Below are 20,821 nucleotides of genomic sequence, written 5' to 3'. Positions count from 1 at the left end.
AGAATTCATGTTCCCAGTACACACCTTGGAGGATGGTTAACTACCTGATTTAGGGGCTCTGAATCATCCTGTGGATGTTCTGTAGACGTATGGGAAGTCCGAGGTGTTAAATATGGCACCTAAAGACTTGCCGCATTGGGTTAGGGAGTATACGATGTTGCCTTTTGAAGGATTTGGATCAGATCTTGGAAGTGTATTTTGCACTTATCCTAGTAAACAACTGAAGGCAAGATAAAGGTAGGAGAGCAAAACTTGGCATGGGGGAGGCTTTGCTGGCATCAGCACACTATGCGCTGTGTTTTAAACATAAATTTGTCACTAGACACCAATTTATTTATTTATTATCGTGGGGTCAGGGAAGCCAGAAGTTATTTTTTTAAAAAAAACAAGGTAAAAAGTTAAAAGTGCACTGTTAAATTGCTGTTTAAACTTCAGCTGCTACAATATTTGGGCTGCTTCCTTTGTTTATCTGCTTAGTTCCTATGATAAAATAACTACTTCGTGCTTTAGTATTTTGGGGGTAAAAGTTCACTTTTGTTAGTTTCCTTGTTTATATAGAGACCAGTAGCCATTAAGCAATGTACTTAAAGTGCCATTGTCCTAAATTGTTGTTTATATGTATTATGATATATAAACTTTTTAATTTGATAGCTCTTTTGGACACAAAGTTACTTTAGCTTACATAATTTTGGGAACGCTATGAATTCTGCAAATATTTAGCCATTTTAAGTAGATAGGTGTGTAGAAGTTGTTTTTTCGAAACCTTTTTCAGTGCTTCAGTAAATATTGTTCTAATTTTCCTACCATTGTGATCTGATGTAATTTTTTTTCTTTTAAAGGACCTTATTTATAGCTAGTATTCCTTAGTAAAAATAGGCATCTAATCATTCAAATGAATGGTAGGGAAAAGAAGCTTTCTAAATAAAGTATCTCCTCTTTAGGGAAGCAAATACTTGGTAGATAACTCTTTCCTTGCTCTCAGGTTGTCAGTTACTTCTTTAATTGTTAATTATTCTGAACTCAAAAGAGCATTATTGGGCCAATGTAAAACTGTCATTTTTCCACTGGAATTTCCATTAGCTGGGAGTAATTCCAGTTTAGGATGGATTATCATGTTTTAAATTTCTACAGTGTTCTGCACGTATTTCATTACTATGTACCGTACTTGGGAAAATGTCATTTATTATTTCATGCACCAAAATATTCTTTCTGCATTTATGTACTTACTTGTCTGACAAGTGCAATTGCTGGCCTGCACTCACATGCCTTTAGCTTTGTTTGAATCTCCTACCTGCTTCATTAAGTATTCATGCAAAGAGCAAAAGTGAACAAAAATAGTCTTAGAGCATTTCTGCTGCTTGTTTGCTTAAAAAAGGTGTAAGAGAATAGAAAGGATATTATGAACCTAGCAGTATGTAAACAGTGCACAAACCAACTCTGCCCCCTGTGTATATTAATGAGATATAACGAAACGCCTGTAGCTGGGCAGTGATAATGTTTAAAAATTACTTTTGCTGTTTAATTGCAGCTTTTTTGTTTTATTGATTTTATTTAAACTGTCAGTAGCAGTGCATTAATAGCACATTACAGAATTTACTTCTAACTAACACAGAATTAAATACTAATGAAATGAGACAAGCATGATTCCAGCATCCTTTCCATGTGTAGGCTGGGCTCCGGTGAGATGATGTGAAGCTGATTTAGTTTTTAGTAAAGGTTAATTCAGAGTAAAACTATGAGAATGGTTGAGATCTTTTAAAAAAGAACATTGCATATCTGTCCTGATATATATTTGTGTTCATGGCAGAGGAGGATTTAAGCCCTTTAAAAGCCATGGTCTTTGCTGTGTTGTTACCAGTGTGGTAAATGTACGCTAAAAAGGGAAATTGTTTAGTTACTGGAAGCCTGTAAGCACTGTCCAACAGCCACAGAAATGCAGTCTTAACCAAAAGACAAGGAGAGTAGCAGCCCGCTCAGGCTAGAGTAGGTGGCTGCATTTTTTTCATAGTTCATTGGCCATGAGCAAGTGCTAGAGAGGACTGAATGCTGACACATCTCACTGAGCAGGAAGGCAGTATCATTCCCAGCGAGGTTAACGTGGGATACCTTACAAGATAATTGAAGGGCATTAGCACTTATTAGAAATTAAAAGGGAAGCAGAATTCCTTAAGGCCTGCCATCGTAATGGGCATTTTAGGGAGGATGAAGTGTTTCTAATTAACAACCTATGTGCTTTTTGGCGGCACTGCAGATTTTTCTGTTTGACCACCTGGCCTCTGGCGCACAGTTACTCAAGCCAAACAGTATAAGCATGTGAATAAGTGTTACTGTTTTCCTTAGTGTTTAAAGGAAAACATGACCAGAAATGTGAGCAATACCAGGATTAATGTGTCTCAGGTTTGACTGGGTTGAGAACTGCATTCTTATAAAGAGAGTGTAAAATAGGAGGTGCTGAAATTGCCCCCAGCACAATCTCATTCAGCGTCCTGTTCTGGGGACACTAAAGTTATTTCAAAAGGCAGGTTTTTTCTGGAAAATTGGTGCAGTGTTTATCTAAAGTGGGAGCACCATGAGATGATGTCTTACTGAAATGTTTCTTAAATTGTTTTCCTTTCAGCATGCAAAATAACCAGCATACATAACAGTAGAAAAACACACTGTAGACAGATACAACTCTCCACTGTCTCAGTGAGGGAAGATTTATACCCTCCTGCTACCTTCTGTGTCCCATCCTGGGGAAGAAAGGAAGGAAATACTCAAACATTGCTACTGGCTTGCTGCTTCTTCAGAAGAAAATAATAATAGATTGTAGGTGGATAAGTTTTCCACAAAATGTTTCCAATTTTATGTTACATGTTTTGGAATTTTTGTAGCAAAACACCCTCTTTTCCCCAGTTGTAAGCATGTTTTAAAATAGTTGTACATTCTGCTTACTTGTAAGTGATGGCAATTACCACCATTAGTGGAAAGCCCCACTGCTGTACTGTTTTGCACTTCCACATGCAGCTTGCTGCAGATGTGCTTGGGTCATTCATTCTTAAAATATCTTTATCCCAGAGCCTCCAAAGTTGCAGGAATTGGTGGATTTCTGTAGCTTTTTGCAAGCTGCAGTTCCCAAGACTTTGTAGTGATAACTCTGGTGAGAATGTTTCCTTACTGGTTGTGTGTTTGACAGAATACAGTCTGCGATATGGGGCGGGGGGGGGGGGGTGGGGGGGTGGAATAAGATGGATCTGATAGTTTAATCCAGGTCAAGAAGTACGTTGGCATTTTTTTCCATCTGTCAGTGACTTACCTTATCATTAAGTGATACTGCCAGTGTAGTGAACTCTTCTTTTTCTGTTCAGGGAGTCCTGTACGTAGTTCATAGAGCATATCCTGAGAGCTGCATCTTTGATCTTTGGCAAACTGTGAATTACTGTGACTGGACTGAACCAAACCATGTCCTTCATTTCTTTGTAACAGTAAGGAAAATGTAGCATTATTATAGAGAGGAAGATATTTGCCCTTGTATTGTAATTTGTTTGTTTACTCCTTGCTGCTAGCAAAGGCTTAGGGATGCAGGAGGTAAATACCCTGCTTATCGAATCTTTAGTCTATAGTTATCTCAAATCTTCAAAGGATCATTTTTTTCTGGAAATTGTAGGAGAAAAAACTGTATGGGTTTCCATTTCTTCACTCTCCCCATCGGTGCAGTGCTATTTTTGCTTAAAAAATGATGGTCTATGCTAATATTCACTTTTTGAGATATGATGAAGGGAGCTGGAAGACTATGTCTGAAACTTACTGAGAAACCTGCAGCAGCATTTGACATAATTTCCTTACAAACCTGAGCAGTGACATCAAAGAGAAAAAGCTTGTACAATATACAAATACATTGTTTAAAAGATTTCGGCTTCAATCCTCCTTCTTGGTACTTGGGAAGAAAAGTATTTCCTTCTGAGAACAGGCTCCAAAAAACTTTGGCTGTCTTCTAAATAGATGCTAAAACAAAACAAGAGACAACAGTCACATCCGTTCTCTTAATTTCCCATAGAAAGGGTTTGTTCTTCAAACTCTCTATGTATTACCCGTTACCAGAAAGGACAACAAATGCTTTCAAGGCACTTCATGAGAATTTAATCATAGAGTCATTTAGGTTGGAAAAGACCTTTAAGATCATAGAGTCCAACTGTTCAGCCCAGCCCTGTCATTTGCTCTGAAGGAAGTGGGTGGAAAACTTGGTGCATTTGGGGTTCAAGTAGGATGTTGCTTGCACTTTTAAAACTCTTAGTTATGACTAAAATCAACCTGTTCAAGAAAAGAGAATAGGACTGTTGGGGTGCAGTCTCCAAATTGCTACAGTCTGCACTCCAGCCTCTGCATTTTTGGGTAGGTCATTTTGGTTAACCACCTACCTAGCTTTCTTTGCTGCATTTAGTACTCCTGGTACCAGCACTTGTGCACCAGCTGAAACCAGCTTTTGGTGCATTTTTCACGACCGGGGAATCTACATGTGCACTAACTCCCCTTGCATAAATACACCCACCTACTGTGTGTGCTACTAGTGCTCAAAGAATGGCTGGGATCAGAGCAGATCAGATCTCAAACTGTTAATTTGTTTTAGAAAAAACAGTATCAGTATATAGGTTGAAAGTAATTAATGAACTGGCATTATTTACTTGAAATGGAAGAATAGTTTTCAGATCTTTCCTGTGATTTATTTTATGACTCACACATTGGTTAATCCCATGAAGGGATTATATGAATTGGTGTCATTAATCAGAAGCAGTCACATTTCTCCTTTTGTGTATCTCAAACTGAAGTTGCAGGTATAAAAGGCTATGTTACAATATTCAAATTTATACTTACTGCTTTTCAACACATTCCTCACTTAAAATGACCTGAATTACAAATGCAACATAGATTAAGTGATCCTCTGTTTACACCAACAGTTCTCTCTGACCTTAATTTTGTCATCCTACCCATAGATTTGAACATCTAGAAATTAATGTGAGTTTTTAAGCATCATTCTTCATGCATGACTGTTTAGCTGTACAGCAAGCCTTTCCTGCCTCTTAAATCAGCTTTGCCACTTGTTCTCACCATGGGGAAAAAAAAGGCTAAAAACAAATCTTTGCCAAAAGAAAGGGGATGATTCATGAAGATTTTTCATGGTCAACAGAAAGTATTTAAAACCTGATTAGACATATGAAAGAGAGAATTTATCATGCGTTTATGTTTCACTGTGCTATGTGAGCTAAATGTATAATCACATTCTCGGTAAAAATCCCTTGCTATGACAGAAACAGACTGGAAATAAGTGTGACTCATGAGCCAATTATACTAGTGCCATAACCTTATGGAAGGGAAATGTCTTGTATGTTCAGAATTTACCTGAAGGATGTAGTCATCATCATTTCACACATGCTCAGATCACTAAGAAACCTGCGATTTGGCTTATGAGTTGGCTGGGGGTTTTTGGTTTGTTTTTTTTCCTGCATGAATACATAGATCACATTTGCTTTAATATTGGTTGCACATTGGATTGAATTTCAAACTTTGCAAGAGAAGTTTGTCAGGAAAGATTTTGCAATTTTGTCCTGAGAATTTCCCATATATGTAATCCTAATACTTTATAGAAGAGTGTCTGGGAAGATTATTAGAATCCTATTTTTTTGATAAAAAGAGAAACCTTTGTAGAATTGATGTGTAATACTGCACAGCAGCATTGGTAAATAGCAGAATGAAATAGCAAATCCTTTGCTTGGAGTATAATAGAGGTGAAAATCATGTTTCAAAAACCACTCAGCTGTCTTGACAGGTAAAGAAGAATCTGTCCTGCAAACCCATCACTTTTCAGTTCTGAAGCTAATCTCTCACACAGTTACCAGAATGACTTTGCAGGACTTGAAGCCTCTGCCCATACTTGTAGATTAGAAACCACTGGGGAATGTTTCAGGGACATGATCTCAGGGATTTTATACAGTGAAATTATTAAATGTTTCCTGGCACAGTTTTGGCTGATTTTAGCACTCTCCTAGGTGATTCCTGGGCGGTTTGGGAGGTAGCACAACCAAGGGACTGTTCCCATGTGGCAGCCTCTGGTCTGCAATCTCTTTTGGCAGATGAGGGGCCATAGGCACATAATATGAACTTGGTTTTGCTGTTCAGCTGCAGTGGTGGGGAACTTCTGAGGGTGCGCTTAAACTGCTAATGTAGGTGTCTTAAATGCAGCAGTGAGGAAAATGGTTGTGATTCTAACTGGAATGTTTTGTTTATTTTTATTATGTTTTCGCTGTATGGATTTTGTCAGTGTTAGTATTTTACCACATAGTTACTCTTTAATGTTGGGGGGAAAATCATTCTTGCGGGTGTTCTGTCTCAGTCACAAAGGAAAATATTAATTCTTTTGCAATCAGCAGAGATTTCTGAAGTGCTGGGATTAACTCTAATGGAGATGTATATTACCAAATAGCATATGTTTTGTGCATATTAGATATAAAGCTTGAAGCTGCCCTTTCATCTATTCTTCAGAGTTAATGGTATGTTAAAAGTAAACAAGGACAAACAGTAGGGCTTATTGGCGAGCCAATGTTGGGACGGAATGAACCAAACTGGAAATCTTTCTGTTTTTCAGATCTGTTTGAAATGCTGCATAAACAAGCTAAAAGTGTTTAGCCTAGCATTTAATATTTCAGCATTTTCTCTTTGACTTTCTCTAATGTAGGCCCATATTGAAACAAAAATTGCATTCATAAACAAGAAGTCAAAATATTTCTCTTAGACCTTCCGCCTTCTTGGGCTGAAACTGTCGGGTACAGACTGATGTTATTAATAGGTCTCAGTTAACCTGTACTGTATTTTCAGGAAATTTATTATATGCCAAACAATAATCGAGCTCTAGCTATATTCTTTAATTTCGGTAAATAACAAAATACCTCACTTGGGAACTAATTTTGTAGTTGTTAAACTGTAATCATGTGAACAAACAAATGGTGTTCTGATGTTTTATCATTGCACACTAGTAAACAATAGATAAGCATGTGCTTTTGTGCCTTTTTTTTTTTTTTTTTTAAAGTATGGATATTTTCCTAAATTCTATCTCAGAATTAACTTAATGTCTTCCTCTTAATCTAGAGAGGACATACAATCAGATAATAAATTGTGAATACCTGATTCAATCTGTAGGACTCCATGTCTTTCATGAAGGGTGCTGCAGAACAGGATTGCAGGAAGATGTTTCCATAAGTGCAAAGCAGGAGTGAGTTGTGCTGGTTTATTGCCTGCAGGTATGGGGTGTGCCTCTCTTTCACTTGCCCCAGGAAATTAAAAAACAGCTAAGCTGATAAAACTTGGTGGGAAATTTGGACATTTATAATTAGTTTGACTTTAATGAGAACATGTACACAGCAGAGGGAAAGAGAGCGACTGTGTAAATTGAATTTTGCCTTCACTATTCCTTCCAATGAATCCCTGTCTATCAATTTGATCCCACAAAACAATAAGGTTTTCCAGGATGTGGTTGTGTGCACAGAAACCAAATGTCTCCTTCCCTCTTATTAAGGAAGACTACTGCAAGACAGTGTGTTGATTAATCTGGTGCTCTTTACTGAACCATTATGGCCTGTGCATAATGGTGTTTAAGATCCATACTGTTGACCATAGCTGAACCTCCAGCACCCTGCTATTCCTGGCAAGCTCCTCAAAATGGAATCTTTTTCTCTGGACAGACCAAGAACTCATAGTAACAATGCTGTAGTTTTGAGGGCAAAAAAAACTGAATTACTGTATATTAGCTGCTTTTCAAGATCCAGGTGTCTTGTCATGACTACGTCATGAATCTGCTGCTTGGTCAAACTCAGTGGACAAGCCTCATGTTATATCATGTGCTCTCCTTTTTACTTAATAACAGCATTAGAAAAGCGATGTGTTATAACCAAACAAGGGAGAGAAGAAAGGAGAAGGCGAATAGAGGATGCCGGCAAAAGCAAAAAGAATAGGTGAAAAAAGTTGCAGTACAGAAGATAAAACAAAATGGGGGGGGGGGGGGGGGGGGTTAGTGTGACAATTTGGTAAACATATTAGATTGTTTGTATTGTTGGTGTATGTTTAAATAGCAGCTTTCTCCAAATCACTGACTGAATTCATCAGTACTCTTAGATCTGAGACTACTTGTCGATTTCAGTAATGCCAGTTGTTTGTTTTGGACCAGAGTAGAGATTATAGGATCACGTAGGCAGCAAAAATTGATTTCTAGCATCTTTTACTTTATTTAATACCATCTAGATTTGAGGAAAAATTTGTCAGTTGACAGCAATATGCATCAGACAATTATTGTAAAGATCATTGATACAGACAATGTCTCTGATGGTTCCCTTCCTGTGTCTTCCATTTTGAAACAACACAGAAATATTTTTTATTTTTTACAAATTGTTGGAGGTTTTATTGTATGAACTTTATCTTTCAACATAAAGGGTTGTTGCCTAGTATTCCTTTGTATGCTTTACCTGAGTTCTGCTCTGATTCAGTAATCCTCCAGACCTAGGCTGAGTTCTATTTATTTCCTTCTGAATCACGTTTTGTTCTTCTAGATGTTGTAGTGCAGCATCTTCATCATGGCCAGGAGATGTTCACAAGGATCCCATCCTTCCCCTTTGAAAAAGTTAAGGCTGCCTTCTAGAACTGTAGTGCTGCATGTTGAAACAGTTGATTTTTTCTCTGAAGCGTTTCAGTGAATCGCAGTAACATGTATAATGGAGAAATTAAGCTGCTTTCACTTCACAAACTTTTTTTTTTTTTTTAAAGGCAAGCAGACAGTATTCTGTTATAAATCTTTGAGAGGGCTGAAAACACTCTTTAGAGAAGCTGCTTCTTAAAAGTTCTGGATTGTGATAGTCTTAAATAAAAAGAGCAGGTAAGTAAGCAAAACTCTGTAAGATCGAGAACTGTTAGCAATCCCTTCTATTTGAAGAAACGTCTGTGCTGCTGTTGTTGGATGGGATTAAAGAGAAGCATCTCATTTTTGCCATTTTTCTGTGTCAGCACTGGAGTTTGACAAGAAAAACCCAGCAGGCCCAAAAACTGCTTGCTTGAGTCTGTCTGCAAAAGAGGAAAATTCCCTGAAAGTACGCATGCTGTAAGACATGAATTCAGACTGAAGTCACTGCTAGCATGCGGGATCCTTGGGTTGATAGAAAGCTGCCTATCTATTCTACCTGAAGCACTGCTTTAGGACAATTTAGCATTTCCAGTATCATTAATAGCTGGAGCTGGAAAAGTTCTAACAAGAGAAACATATATCCCAAAGTGTTAAAATGTGTCTCCTCCAAAAACCTTGCTTGGGGATGTCAGTGTGACTGATAATCAAAAGCCAGAGTGTGCCCTCATATGTGGGCCTGACTTTATGAGGACTCTTGAGAGGCTTCTTTTTTCCTCACACCATTTTCATTGTCTCTGCTCCACTGCTTAGAGGTTCAAACAATTTATCCTCTGAATTTAAAAACAACAGAAAATACCTGCTGTTCTGCCGTTGTCTCATTTGATAGGCATGCAGCATTATCCCAATAGGAGTTTAAGATGATAAAACACCAAGTGAGATAGAAGACAGACTGAAATGGTTATATCATCGTTAAACTTACAGCACCCTTGGCTGTTATGATGTATTTGTGCTATGTCGTAAGCCTCAAATGAACAATTTGAAAGTAAATGAATAAAAATAGTTTTATAGGTTAGAGAGGTGTTCGTGACCCAGACGTTATGGATTTAGAAGCTTTCACTATTCATTTTAAAATTGTGTGTGTGAAATAAAAACTTGCTGGGTATTTTGAGAGTTGTCTTCTTTCCCTTCAGTGTGAGTTTAGAGCTGTTAGAGTATGGTTTGTGATGGAGAGAACGTTCAAAACTATGGCTATACTTTCACACCATAATAGGGTCAGATATCACTCTGTTCTGGTTGTGCTGAGTGTCAGTCGGAAGCCAAATAAATCCAGCTGACATGGCACCAGCTGGATTCATGCTGTTTGCAGTAAAACTTCTACAGGTTTTGATGAGCCAGGGGAAGCAGTGCTGTCACGCTGCTGACAGCTGGGTGTAAGGCCTCGCTTTGTTTAACTAGATACATTAGTCACTGCGGAGAACACTTTAAGATGTGTTAGAAGACATTGTCACTGCAGTGCATTGAAAAGTATTAGCAGAGCTTAGCAAGGCATCTGACCGTGATCAAATATTCCTCTTAAATTAAAAGCGTGTTTAGGTATTCCACTCAGCCTGTTCTTAGGTAGCTAATAATGGAGTTGGATCCTCTTGCTCTGTTTTGAGGATGTCTTACTGAATCATGCATAGAATGATGTGACTAATTTGTGGAACATAAGTCCCTGTGCATCAGCTGTTCACTGTGGTTTTCCTGGGGGGAAGATAGGACTTTTTATGTTGAAAGGCACTGATCATTCTTTTCAGCATATCAAAGAACAAATGTACTGTAGGCTTTTTTATTGAAAAAAAATAATAGAACAAATGGCTTTTATCTGTATTTCCATCATTACATCTGCATAAATCTCACTGATGCTAATGGGACTTGTAGCATCATAGATAAGACAGTCACGCTCGCTGTCAATGAGTTATGGAGCAAAACAGAACAAGGCACACCGCAGAAGTAGGAGGGTTCATCCCCGTAGGGACAACCTGCAAGCGTGTAACTTGGCCTGCTTAGAATAAACTGTTGGCATGCAGAGATAAGGCTCTTCAGAATGAAGTTCCTAACAGAGGCTAATGCAGTGGCTGTGCAAACTTACTGAACACTGAACTTTCTTGCTGCCTAGATGGATCTTTTCAGGGAAAAAAGAGTTTGGTCTCGATATCTTCCCTTCCATTTTCACGCATGTGAAGTCTGTGATGGAAGACACCCAGAGGGACAGTCCAAAAGCACCTGGGCTCTGTGACTGGGAGGGAATAGAAGGGACTATGAGGGTTGAGCTGGAGCTCTCAATTTTGGGCATAATAGGGGTAAGCTGAAACCAGCAGGCTCACCTCAAGGAGCAGAAAAGGAGTGAGGGGTCAGTGCAAAAGGGTCAAAGAGGTAGACTTGTGGGATCCTGTAGATCCTGTAGAGATTAAGATAGGAAAAGGAAAAACAGCAAGCGGCATGTTTTTAAAAGTATGTAGAAATACATGATAAAGGAGAAAATTAACAGAGCAATACAGTTAGTCCTCACAACTGATCACAAATGATAACGTTATCACTGTGAGCAGAAGAGGAAGGAAGTTCTGGGGTGGACGCTAGGACAAAGGCGTTAACCAGAGTGATCTGATACAGAACACAGAATTATTTATTTCAGTGCAAGCCACGGTGTTGACAAAGTCAGCATAACATACAGTTAGCGTCATTCCTTGACAGTTTCTGAGAGGATTTCATCTGAAATACTGTTTGAGTTCTGTCCAGGTTCTATTCACAGACACTTGAAAACTGTAGACCAAAAGCAGCAGACATGCTGGCACCAGTAATTGCTTTGACCTAGATTCAAATATTAAGGATTTTATTTTTTATCTTTTATTTTGCAATTTAAGATAGTATGGTTTGTCCTCTTTATTAGTGTAACATACAGATTGAATGTTCAAAGCAAAGAAAGAAATTTTAAGAACTTATGATGGAAGGCCTCTTTAAAAGGTAAGTTGTGCAAGGAACGGTTTTGATCAGCCCCTTTCCTAGGATCCCACCTGTAAATGAAGTTCTTGCACATCTCGCTATACAAGCTCAAGAAACTCAACATTGCCTTTTAACACATTAGTCAGAAAGGCAGCCTTTCTGTAAGATGAAGTGACTGCTGCTGTCTTTGATGTACCCTTCTCATTTTACCTGGGGTTGTGTAATACTACTTTTACTGTCCTACAGCCTCTTTATGGTCTGCTTGCTTTTTCTTTTTTGAAAAAACAGCATACTTGAGACATGCACTTCTGAAAAAGCACTGTGTTGTAATCTGATATATTTGGATATTCTTAAGTCCATAGAGAAAAATGGCGAGTTATCTTTTCATCCCAGAATACTCATAGTAAGTAGAAAAATAAAAAACTTAGCAGTCCTTACTGCCCAAAGGAAGTCCATAAGCAGGACTCCTGAGTGTATGCAAATAAAGTTAAGTTCAGAGGGATTGAAGAGGTATAGTTGAAGTATGCATAATTCTACTTGTAGAGAAGCTACCAAGACTACAGTGGAAAAGATTGGCAGTGATTTGAAAGTATCTCTGCTGCTCTGGTAGGAAAGTGACCGCGCAACTTGCGGTGATTCAGTAGAACTTCACTGTAAGCAGATTAGTTCCTAGCTGAGTTAACTGAACAAGGTACAGGTAATTTTCTTACAGGAATGTAGGTGTGAGGCTTTAAATAAAAAGAACTGCTGTTGACTTCAAAACTGAGTCACCAGCACTTAATGAATTTTTGAAGAAGTCAATTTACCATCGTTTAAAACTATTATAGAATAGTTGTTAATTTTTTCAAAAAAGAGCATGTGCCCTTTCTATTTCTTCCTATATATTTCCTAATACATAGTGAGACAGGACTGAAAGGCCTGCAAACACCATGGAGACGCTATTTTGTCAGTGTTGCATTGTGACATATTCGTGATCTTTTTTCTTTGCTTCCTTAACTTTTTTTTTTAACTTCCTTATTTCATTTCCGTTCGGTGTGTGTGTTCGTTTTAGTGATAGTATAGTTCATCTCATAAGTTATTTAATGTTAACTTCTGAATACTACTCCGAGGCACCTAGCAGGCTTAACAACATATTAGCCACCTAGTTGTGCTTCCCATGTCAGCCGTAGAACACAATAAATATATTGGAAGTACTTAGCATAAATCTATTTCGTCGAAATGGCTATATAGTTTCACTTTGTCAAAATACCTACCTGTTGGCTTTCTTTGCTGTTTAAATGCTGTTCTATTTGTTCCTAACTTCCCCTGTTTAACAGCAGACAAACCCAGGGAGCACTGAATGAATCGGATGATCCCGAAACAGGCTGTCTAACTGATAACAAGCCAACTTCTCGACACTTCTATCCTGTCGCCTTGCTGCTTGTCAGCTCACACTTGCTGGTTGTGTGGCTTATTTTAAGTCTTGCTTTGCTATTAGCCAAATATCAATAAACTTCACTTGTGTTCCTTTCTTTTCTACAAACAGCAACAAATTAACTTTAGAAAAAAGGAATTATGCTGTAATATTTCTACAATCTCAGACCCCAAGGATTCATCTTTAAGATAAAAATGTCTGAAATGTACTATGTTTTCGTTATTTTTTTTCTGAACTCTAAGAAGTATACTATGCATTGAGTGAATTGATTTGCTCTTTCTGTTCATGGTAAAGCTTTCCCAATGTAATTAGCTCAAAGAAAGCCCACTTACAATGCTGTCACTGTATACAAGAAGATGTGGAATCCTGAATGCTTGAACCCCTCTTTCCAGAGTAATTAGTCTGAAAAAAAAAAAAATAATTAAAAATGAATTTGCACAACACAAACTAACCCCTAGACATATATTACAGGGTGGTGGTTTGTGAGACTTAACTTTCATTGTGGTATTTTCATTGTTACTAGCTGATGGGATCTTTTTTTGTTTAACAAATGGTTATTACTTTGCTACAACTAACCCTTTTCTGTCAAGTAACTGAATGGAATAGAGTAAGTTCTGTTTTGTAATGAAATTAACCTGTTTGTAATCGTTGCTTTAGTTGCTTTTGCTTTCAAGACACTTTTATATTCTTTTTAACAAAGTCCTGTTTATGTCTTGATGCACCACTTTGGCACTTGTGACTTTTGTACTGTATGTGAACAAACATCCTTCCTTTATAAAGCAGAGAGTTGGATCAGGCTGTTTGAAAAGCCATTCTCTCTTTTTTTCCATTGCAAAGCCGAACATATGAGAAATGAAGCAGAGATGAAACTTTCCTTCACAAATCTCTAGGGCCAGACTTAATAAAATGCCTTATTCCTATAATACGCATTTTTAGGGCAACGTGTACTCTCACGTATATAGCAAACAATTTGAAAAATTATGAGAAGGTTTAAAAGGCAAATATATTTCTGGAATTAGAACAAAATGTATCATTAAAGTGTTTAAATTTTTTTTACTAAACTTTAAACCTCAAGGGCAAATATATTGGGGGGGGGAGGGAGGGGAGAAATCTTATCACCTATTTCTGAGGGCAATAACTGTACTGGGCCTGGCCTTGGATTTAATCTTGTAAGATGTATCATCACTTGTGGAAAACAAAAATGTAGAATTGAATCTTTGTTATTTTTACTTCAACTGTTGCTGAAACTCTGCAATGAACAAATAAAGCATATTTATTTATTCTGTGTTTCATGAAGTTGTACTTTTTCCCCCTTTCACTAGAGAAGGATGCCGCATAGAGAATGTACTGAAGAATGTCAAATGCAGAAAGTATGCATTCAACATGATACAGCTGATGGCTTTCCCAAAGTACTACAGACCTCCAGAAGGGACATATGGAAAAGCTGACACCTAAGTTTAACAAAAGTGTAATCAGGAACATACATCACGCTAATTAGTGAATATAAAAAAATCGCTGTTTTTTATATTGGGAATGTGTAACCAGTTGAGGTGTTATTTTTATCAGGTTTTATCATTTTACATTAAAATGACTCCAGTTAGCAGTTATGAAATAAAATATCATGAAAAAGCAGTGGACTGAATATTCTCAAAACCAAATATATTCAACTTTTCTTTGTGAAGCTGAAGCTTAGTATGACTCATAAGCCAGCTGGAATTAGTTTTTTGGGTCACTTGATTGAAGATTAAAAAGGGAGATGTCATTTGCTATAGGAACTGAGGTTAGCAATCTGGAAGGTAGCACTCTGACTCTGAACCAAAACCTGAGATTTGATTTAAGGGGTCTTTTACTGCTGGAAATAGTGTTTTCTGGAACAAGCATAGCACCAAGGTCTTGATCACTAATGATTAAATCCTTTACAGAAGTGTTTATGAAAGATGCTAATGTTAATACCTGGGCTAATATAATTTTGATAATTACATTTAGCTTCTTTACATAAGTATGGTAACTTCATAATATGTTTTTAGTAATTACAGCCTGTAATTTCAGTAATTCCATTCTGATACCTTGCAGTTCATTTGGATGTATCATTCTTGGCTTTCTGTACCACAGCCAAATACCACTTATTTCACTTTCACATAAATCATGTTGAAATCAGGGGGGATTCATTCTTCAAGTAAGGTGATCTGAATTTGACCTGTCATGTTCCCATTTACTGTAAACCCTTAAAATTAAATTCTCTTTAGTGGTAGGGGAAATGAGTTGTATATACAGGAGTTACTGTATCTTTAGGCTATAAAAACATGTATGTTTTTACAGAGCCTAAGACAAATGTTATAATTATGAGTAACCTGCTGTATTAGGACTGGTTAGCCACTGCAGCTGATTTATATCAAATTTGTAACGCTGCATGTAGACACTTTAGGATGAAGAACTATCAACTTTAAAAATGAATGTTAATGCTTCTGCCAGCTTGTGTTAGTCCTGAAATTTATCTTGCAAAGAACATTTGTGTTTTCTAATTGTATCTATTTATTGCCTCCTTCTGCCTCTCAGAGAGAAATACAATTAAAAAACCCCAAGTATTCACTGGTTACTGACCTTTATGTAATGCATTCATTTTGAGAAAAAAATATCTAGAGCAGAAGTGTGAGAATTTTATCCTAATGAAACTGCACTGGGAATTTGAGCATCTGTAGGAAATTGTAATTGCCATGGATAAAGAATTAATGTTTGCTTGCTCCTATGGAAGTCAAAGAAATCTCGATGCACCGTGAGTTACAATTTGTTCTTTTTAAACCAATAATGCCCATTATTGGGTATAAATCTGTAACTGTACTAGTAAAAATACATATTTAAGAGCCTGATTCTGCAAACTCTAATAGGATGATTACATGGAAATTATCTATCGCGAATAAAATTAAATACATCTTGTATATTTGCAAGATCAGGCTTTGGGTCTTGTAGGAGAACATCAGCAAGAGATCCTTGTTCCAATATTCATTGACTTCAGTGAAGCTAGGAATTCACCTGTAAAATATACTTACCTAACTAATTGGAACTTGTTTTCAAAGCAAAGGAGGTCATTTAAGTAGTGTCTTGGTGCATTTGTTGTTTATTTCTATTATCTAGTGTGTTATTATGAATGACTTCTTTGTTCTTCTGGAATGTATTACTGCAACAGTAGATGTCAGAAGAGTTGGCATTGCATCATGGATAACCTCAGGCAGATGATTTTTTTCCTGTCATGTACCAATAGAAGTGGGCACTACTCATTGGGTGGGTGGACATGTGGATAAATTTGTGTCTGGGTCATTAACTATAGCATAGTTGATCTGTACACAACTTTTTTTGTGGATTTATGGAACATAAATCTTCCTAGCAAAGTAATGTTTTTTTCTGTTCAGACTGCTGCACTAGCCCTCGCTATCTGCCATGTTTATTATTAGCTTAAAAAAACCCACGTGTACAGTTTAGAAATAATAATAAATTCCTCATGCACCTCTGAAATAATCCCACAGATGTACAATAGAGAGTGCCGGTCTTCCTACAGTAATTCTGAAACAATCTGTAAAAGTCTGTGGAGATGGTATTCACTGGTGGATACTACAGGTTCCTGTAGTTTTTTATTAGTCCCATGGGCATTCAGTCAAGTTCAAAATATGAAATCCTATAGATTTTCTTCTTATCAGAAAAACAGTCTTTCAAGATCTTGCCTCAGCATTTTAATCCCACTTGGGTTCTAAATTGCCATTGTCATTATCATGGTACTTTTTTATTGAAGATGTTTTCCACATGCCACATTTGTGGAGGGGAAAGGAAAGGCATTGGATTACTGTCCTTTTTGTTTTAACAGCTACTCCCAGCATGTTCTTGAGAAATTAAATAATCTGTTATTTGTTAAAGGTAAGTAAGAAAAAACCCAAAACCCACATCAGTGAGCTGCAGTGAAACTTCAGTGGGCTTGGGCCATTACAGGAGAGTAGGCTGGGTTTTGTGCTAAATAAGGGTGAAATTTTTTGAGCCATTTTTTTGATTGGAACATCTTTTTGTAGGTCATGAGACTCTCGTATAACCCACTGATGTGGTTCCAAGTCTCCTAGAAGAGCAGTGTTGCTTCAGTACTGGAACAGGCTCAAATGTGTCCTTGGTTGGTCATTGCCTGCTGTGGACTACTGCAGTCCATGTAGGCAAAGGCTGTGTCATCACAGCCGAGTTGTCAGCTAAGCAGGGATTCAGAACTCGTGCTTTTTCTGGTTTGCCCTTTATGAAGAAACGAAGGGGGGTTTTGCCGCAGGTTGGTAGTTCGTTGCTTGGAGTATGTTTACTCTTAGAAGCTGCTTCAAGCGCTGTGCATTGTTTGAATGCCTAACGGAGTTAAATCATCCCTGAGGTCTTGCACGTATCCTTGTAGTTCACTGTGAATATCAAAGGAGTAAAATTAAGCACATGAATTTTTATGAGCAAGCTACACCATTTGTTTTGCAAAGGGTTAAGGGAAGCATACTGATTTTGGTGGCAGAGTCACAGAAAAATGTTCCATATCTGCTCTCTTAAAACTTTTGCAAGGTATAAAATAATCTGCTTTGAGGTGAGGGCAGTTCTCAAGGGCTAGAAGATGAACATTCAAAAATATATCTGGTATCTAAAGCCAAATCCTGTCTTACTCATGGAAGATATTATTTGTAGGAATAAGGTCATCAGGATCTGTCTCAAGGAATCCTGAAATAAGGGCTTCTAGCTTTGAATATTTGTACAGTGTATTACATGCTTATATGGGGGTTTTGTACCACAGACTAGTGTCTAACTAGAGAGCTAGTATAAAATGCCTAAAAAAATAAGGAAAGGAAAGTTAAAGTAACTTTTTCTCAGAGATTATTGTAATACTGTTATAATACATGACATGCATGGGCCTGACATTGTTAAGCAGGCAGGTCTTTTTTTTTCTGAAGTCTTCTTTTGGGGAATTTAAAATACGTTCTTATTAGTGTTTATACTTTGGCTTTTATGGAGCAATTAGGAAACAAACTTTTAATTATGTTACCTGATTTTTGTCTATGTGAAGCTGTGTATTTTGATGGAATACTAGCAATGTATGTGTTATAAAGAACAAATAATGTAGGAGGACAGCTGAAACAAAGTATTAACTGAGAAAAAGCCTTAATGAAGTCCTTTTCAGTGTTAATTTTTGTACTGTCTGAATTTTGGCATTACATAAATGAAATAAGGAAATTAACAAACACCTTCTGTGTCTAAATCAATCAGTCCTCATGAGAATTCACTTATTTGCAGTGAAATAAATTGTAATGGTATTCTAAATCTTCATGAGTAATTTAGGTGTAAAGAAGTGCAACATATCATTTTGAAGCCCACTGTATAATATGCCTATTAAGAGCTTCAGAAAATAAGCTTATTTTTTCTTCTAATTTAAATACAAGTTCCAGGAAATCCTGTGGTCCACTCACAAAAAGCAGAAAATGCACTGAACGTCAACCTCTGTAATACAGAAAGAAATTGTGTTAAAAACTATGCAGCAAAATTACTTGCGTGAATTAATGTATGTAATCAGTTAACAGTCTTAAACGTATATTGTGTCAGTTGGCTATGTTGTAAACTTGAAACCATTGATATCTATATTTATGCTTTTTTTTATTGTAGAGAAGCGTGCTGTACAGGCAATGCCATGAGACATGAATTTGCATCTTGCTTTTCACTTATTTGCAGCTTAAAAGCAGATGTTTACAATCAAAGCGCTTTAAAATAATTTACTGTTCTTCAAAACACAAAATTGCCTTGTAAATTGCATGTTTAAAAAAAAAAAAAAAATCACACAAATGCTTTTTTTCCTTAGTCGCGCAACACATCGACTGTTGTATTGCCAGAGCATGCAGCTTACACTCTGCAGCACTCAAACATTTATTTGCTCTTTCTCTCATAGCATCTGCTGAATAAGTAATATAACAACAATGAATTTCAGCATGATATCATGATCTAAGTTTAAAAACTTGCATTTGCTCAAATAAACAGGAAATTTAATACTTCAGAATAAATAAAATAGAGGATACTTGTGAACCAATGTATCCATATTCCAAAGAGCTGAAACATAAAGCTTGGGGTTTGCGTGCTGACAGGGAGAAAGAGTTATGGTAGAAATCTGACTGTGATAATAGAGCACCCTGGATCTGTGGTGAGATTCGGACCATACTGTTCTTACTTAGATCTCTAACTATTGGCAGTGGTGTTCTGTACTCTTTCCAGGCATGCGAAGTACTTTAAAAGTTCTCAGCACTTCTGTTTTGTTTATGAATGGTCTGACTTTAAAATTTCTAAAATCCCAAATTACTTTGGTACTTGCTTTCATTTTGTGTAGCTGTTCCTTGTAATGTTCCTGTCTCTCACTCTGGAGCACATGGGGCTATATATAAGTAACATTAACAGGACTTCAGTCCATAGTGTGTGTGTTCAGAGAAATGAAGCACAACTATAGCAATTCAAGTCTTTCTATATTTCAGGATTTAGCATTTTGGTTTCATTGCTGTCTGTAAGCCATGTCCATTGTACACTGTGTGTATATTTTTATTTAAATAAATGTGATGTTTATTTTTTATGTTTCTGACTTTTTTGTTTGTTATTCATTTTTCATTTTCATTACAGTGTTGTTGCCCAGAGGGCAGATTGTGCATGATGCTAAGAGTGGGTTCCCTCCTAAAGGAGTCAGTGGAAGCCCACCCACAGGTCTTGTCACTGCTAGGAGCAAGTAATTAAGGAAAGCTCTAATACAACAGTAAAAAGGCTGCAATGGCCATAAATTAATTGTTCCTACTCTTACTACAACTTTCATCTCAGAACCAAGTGGGCCCTGCATTTTCTAATTAAAAACAAACAAAACATTCGCATACCCGTAAGGAAACTCCTTTTACATAACGATTTATCTGTAGAGAGTTATTCAGTGTAACAGAGGTGGAATCAACATCTTTCATAATGAAGACTGTTAAAAAGGTGATGTGGCATGCTTTGGCTGGTATTTTGTCTTCACCGTCTTAATGCTGGACACTAGACCTGGGGAAATAAGTAAGGGTTGCTTGCGCTGTTTTTTTGAGCTGCTGTTGATGACGAGATTTGTTATATGATCTGTCATCACAATAAAAGGTAAGTTCTTCATGGTTGGCTGAAGTGGAGGAAATAGACCTTCTTTTGGTGTATATGATAAAATGTGGTTCACCTTCTGTATTATTAGTACTATGATTAGAAGCTTGTTGCATAATTTACTTTCTCTGTTTGTATGTTAGTATGTTTAGTTGTTTTACTGCGAGATGTTAATTACCTGCAAGGTTCTTGATTACCTTTAGAAAGCGCGAGGAACTAACGGTTATTATGGAAATAAGTTAAAAAGATGTTAGCATTCAGCGTAGGACTCTTTTATCTTACTAATAAAAGTGGCAGTCTTTAAAAATACCTTGTCTCACTTTGCATGCTTACGGATTTTATCTTCCGTGTCAAGTGGGAACCACTTTTTTCTCATGACAATGTAAGAGAGAAAAGGAGAAAAAACCCTACAACTGTAATGAAATGATAGAGTAGTATGATAGTAGAAATACGTTTTTACCAATTTCCTTTCCAAAGTTACTGTGGGGCATGTTTGAGCAGAAGTATGACCTGATGTTTCTGAACCATAGTCTGCAGTGGACTGTCCATGGTTGGCACTGAGAATACCATATACATGAATGCTGCTTCTGCTAGGCAAGTCAGTGAGAGCTCTCCTGTGCACTTAGTGTTGAATCTTG

At 37.1% G+C, this 20,821-nt stretch overlaps 1 protein-coding gene across 6 annotated transcripts in view; it reads left to right on the top strand.

The window, feature by feature from the left end:
* INPP4B (inositol polyphosphate-4-phosphatase type II B) overlaps positions 1-19,646 on the top strand; it is a 345,020-nt gene extending 325,374 nt beyond the window's left edge. For 4 of the 6 annotated variants that reach the window (XM_049814713.1, XM_049814709.1, XM_049814710.1 and 1 more), the window contains one exon: positions 12,940-13,754. In XM_049814713.1, coding sequence (XP_049670670.1) covers positions 12,940-13,114 — 175 coding nt within the window. In that variant the 3' untranslated portion in view covers positions 13,115-13,754. Of the gene's footprint in view, positions 1-12,939; positions 13,755-14,359 lie in introns of those variants that run through there. The other 2 variants (XM_049814712.1, XM_049814711.1) reach the window with 2 other exon arrangements.
* The last annotated feature ends 1,175 nt before the right edge of the window (positions 19,647-20,821 follow it).

This window comes from Accipiter gentilis, chromosome 12 (assembly GCF_929443795.1).
Source record: "Accipiter gentilis chromosome 12, bAccGen1.1, whole genome shotgun sequence".
Classification (NCBI taxonomy): domain Eukaryota; kingdom Metazoa; phylum Chordata; class Aves; order Accipitriformes; family Accipitridae; genus Astur; species Astur gentilis.
The sequence above is the reverse complement of the archived record's forward strand: the minus strand, read 5'-3'. Positions and strand labels throughout refer to the sequence as shown.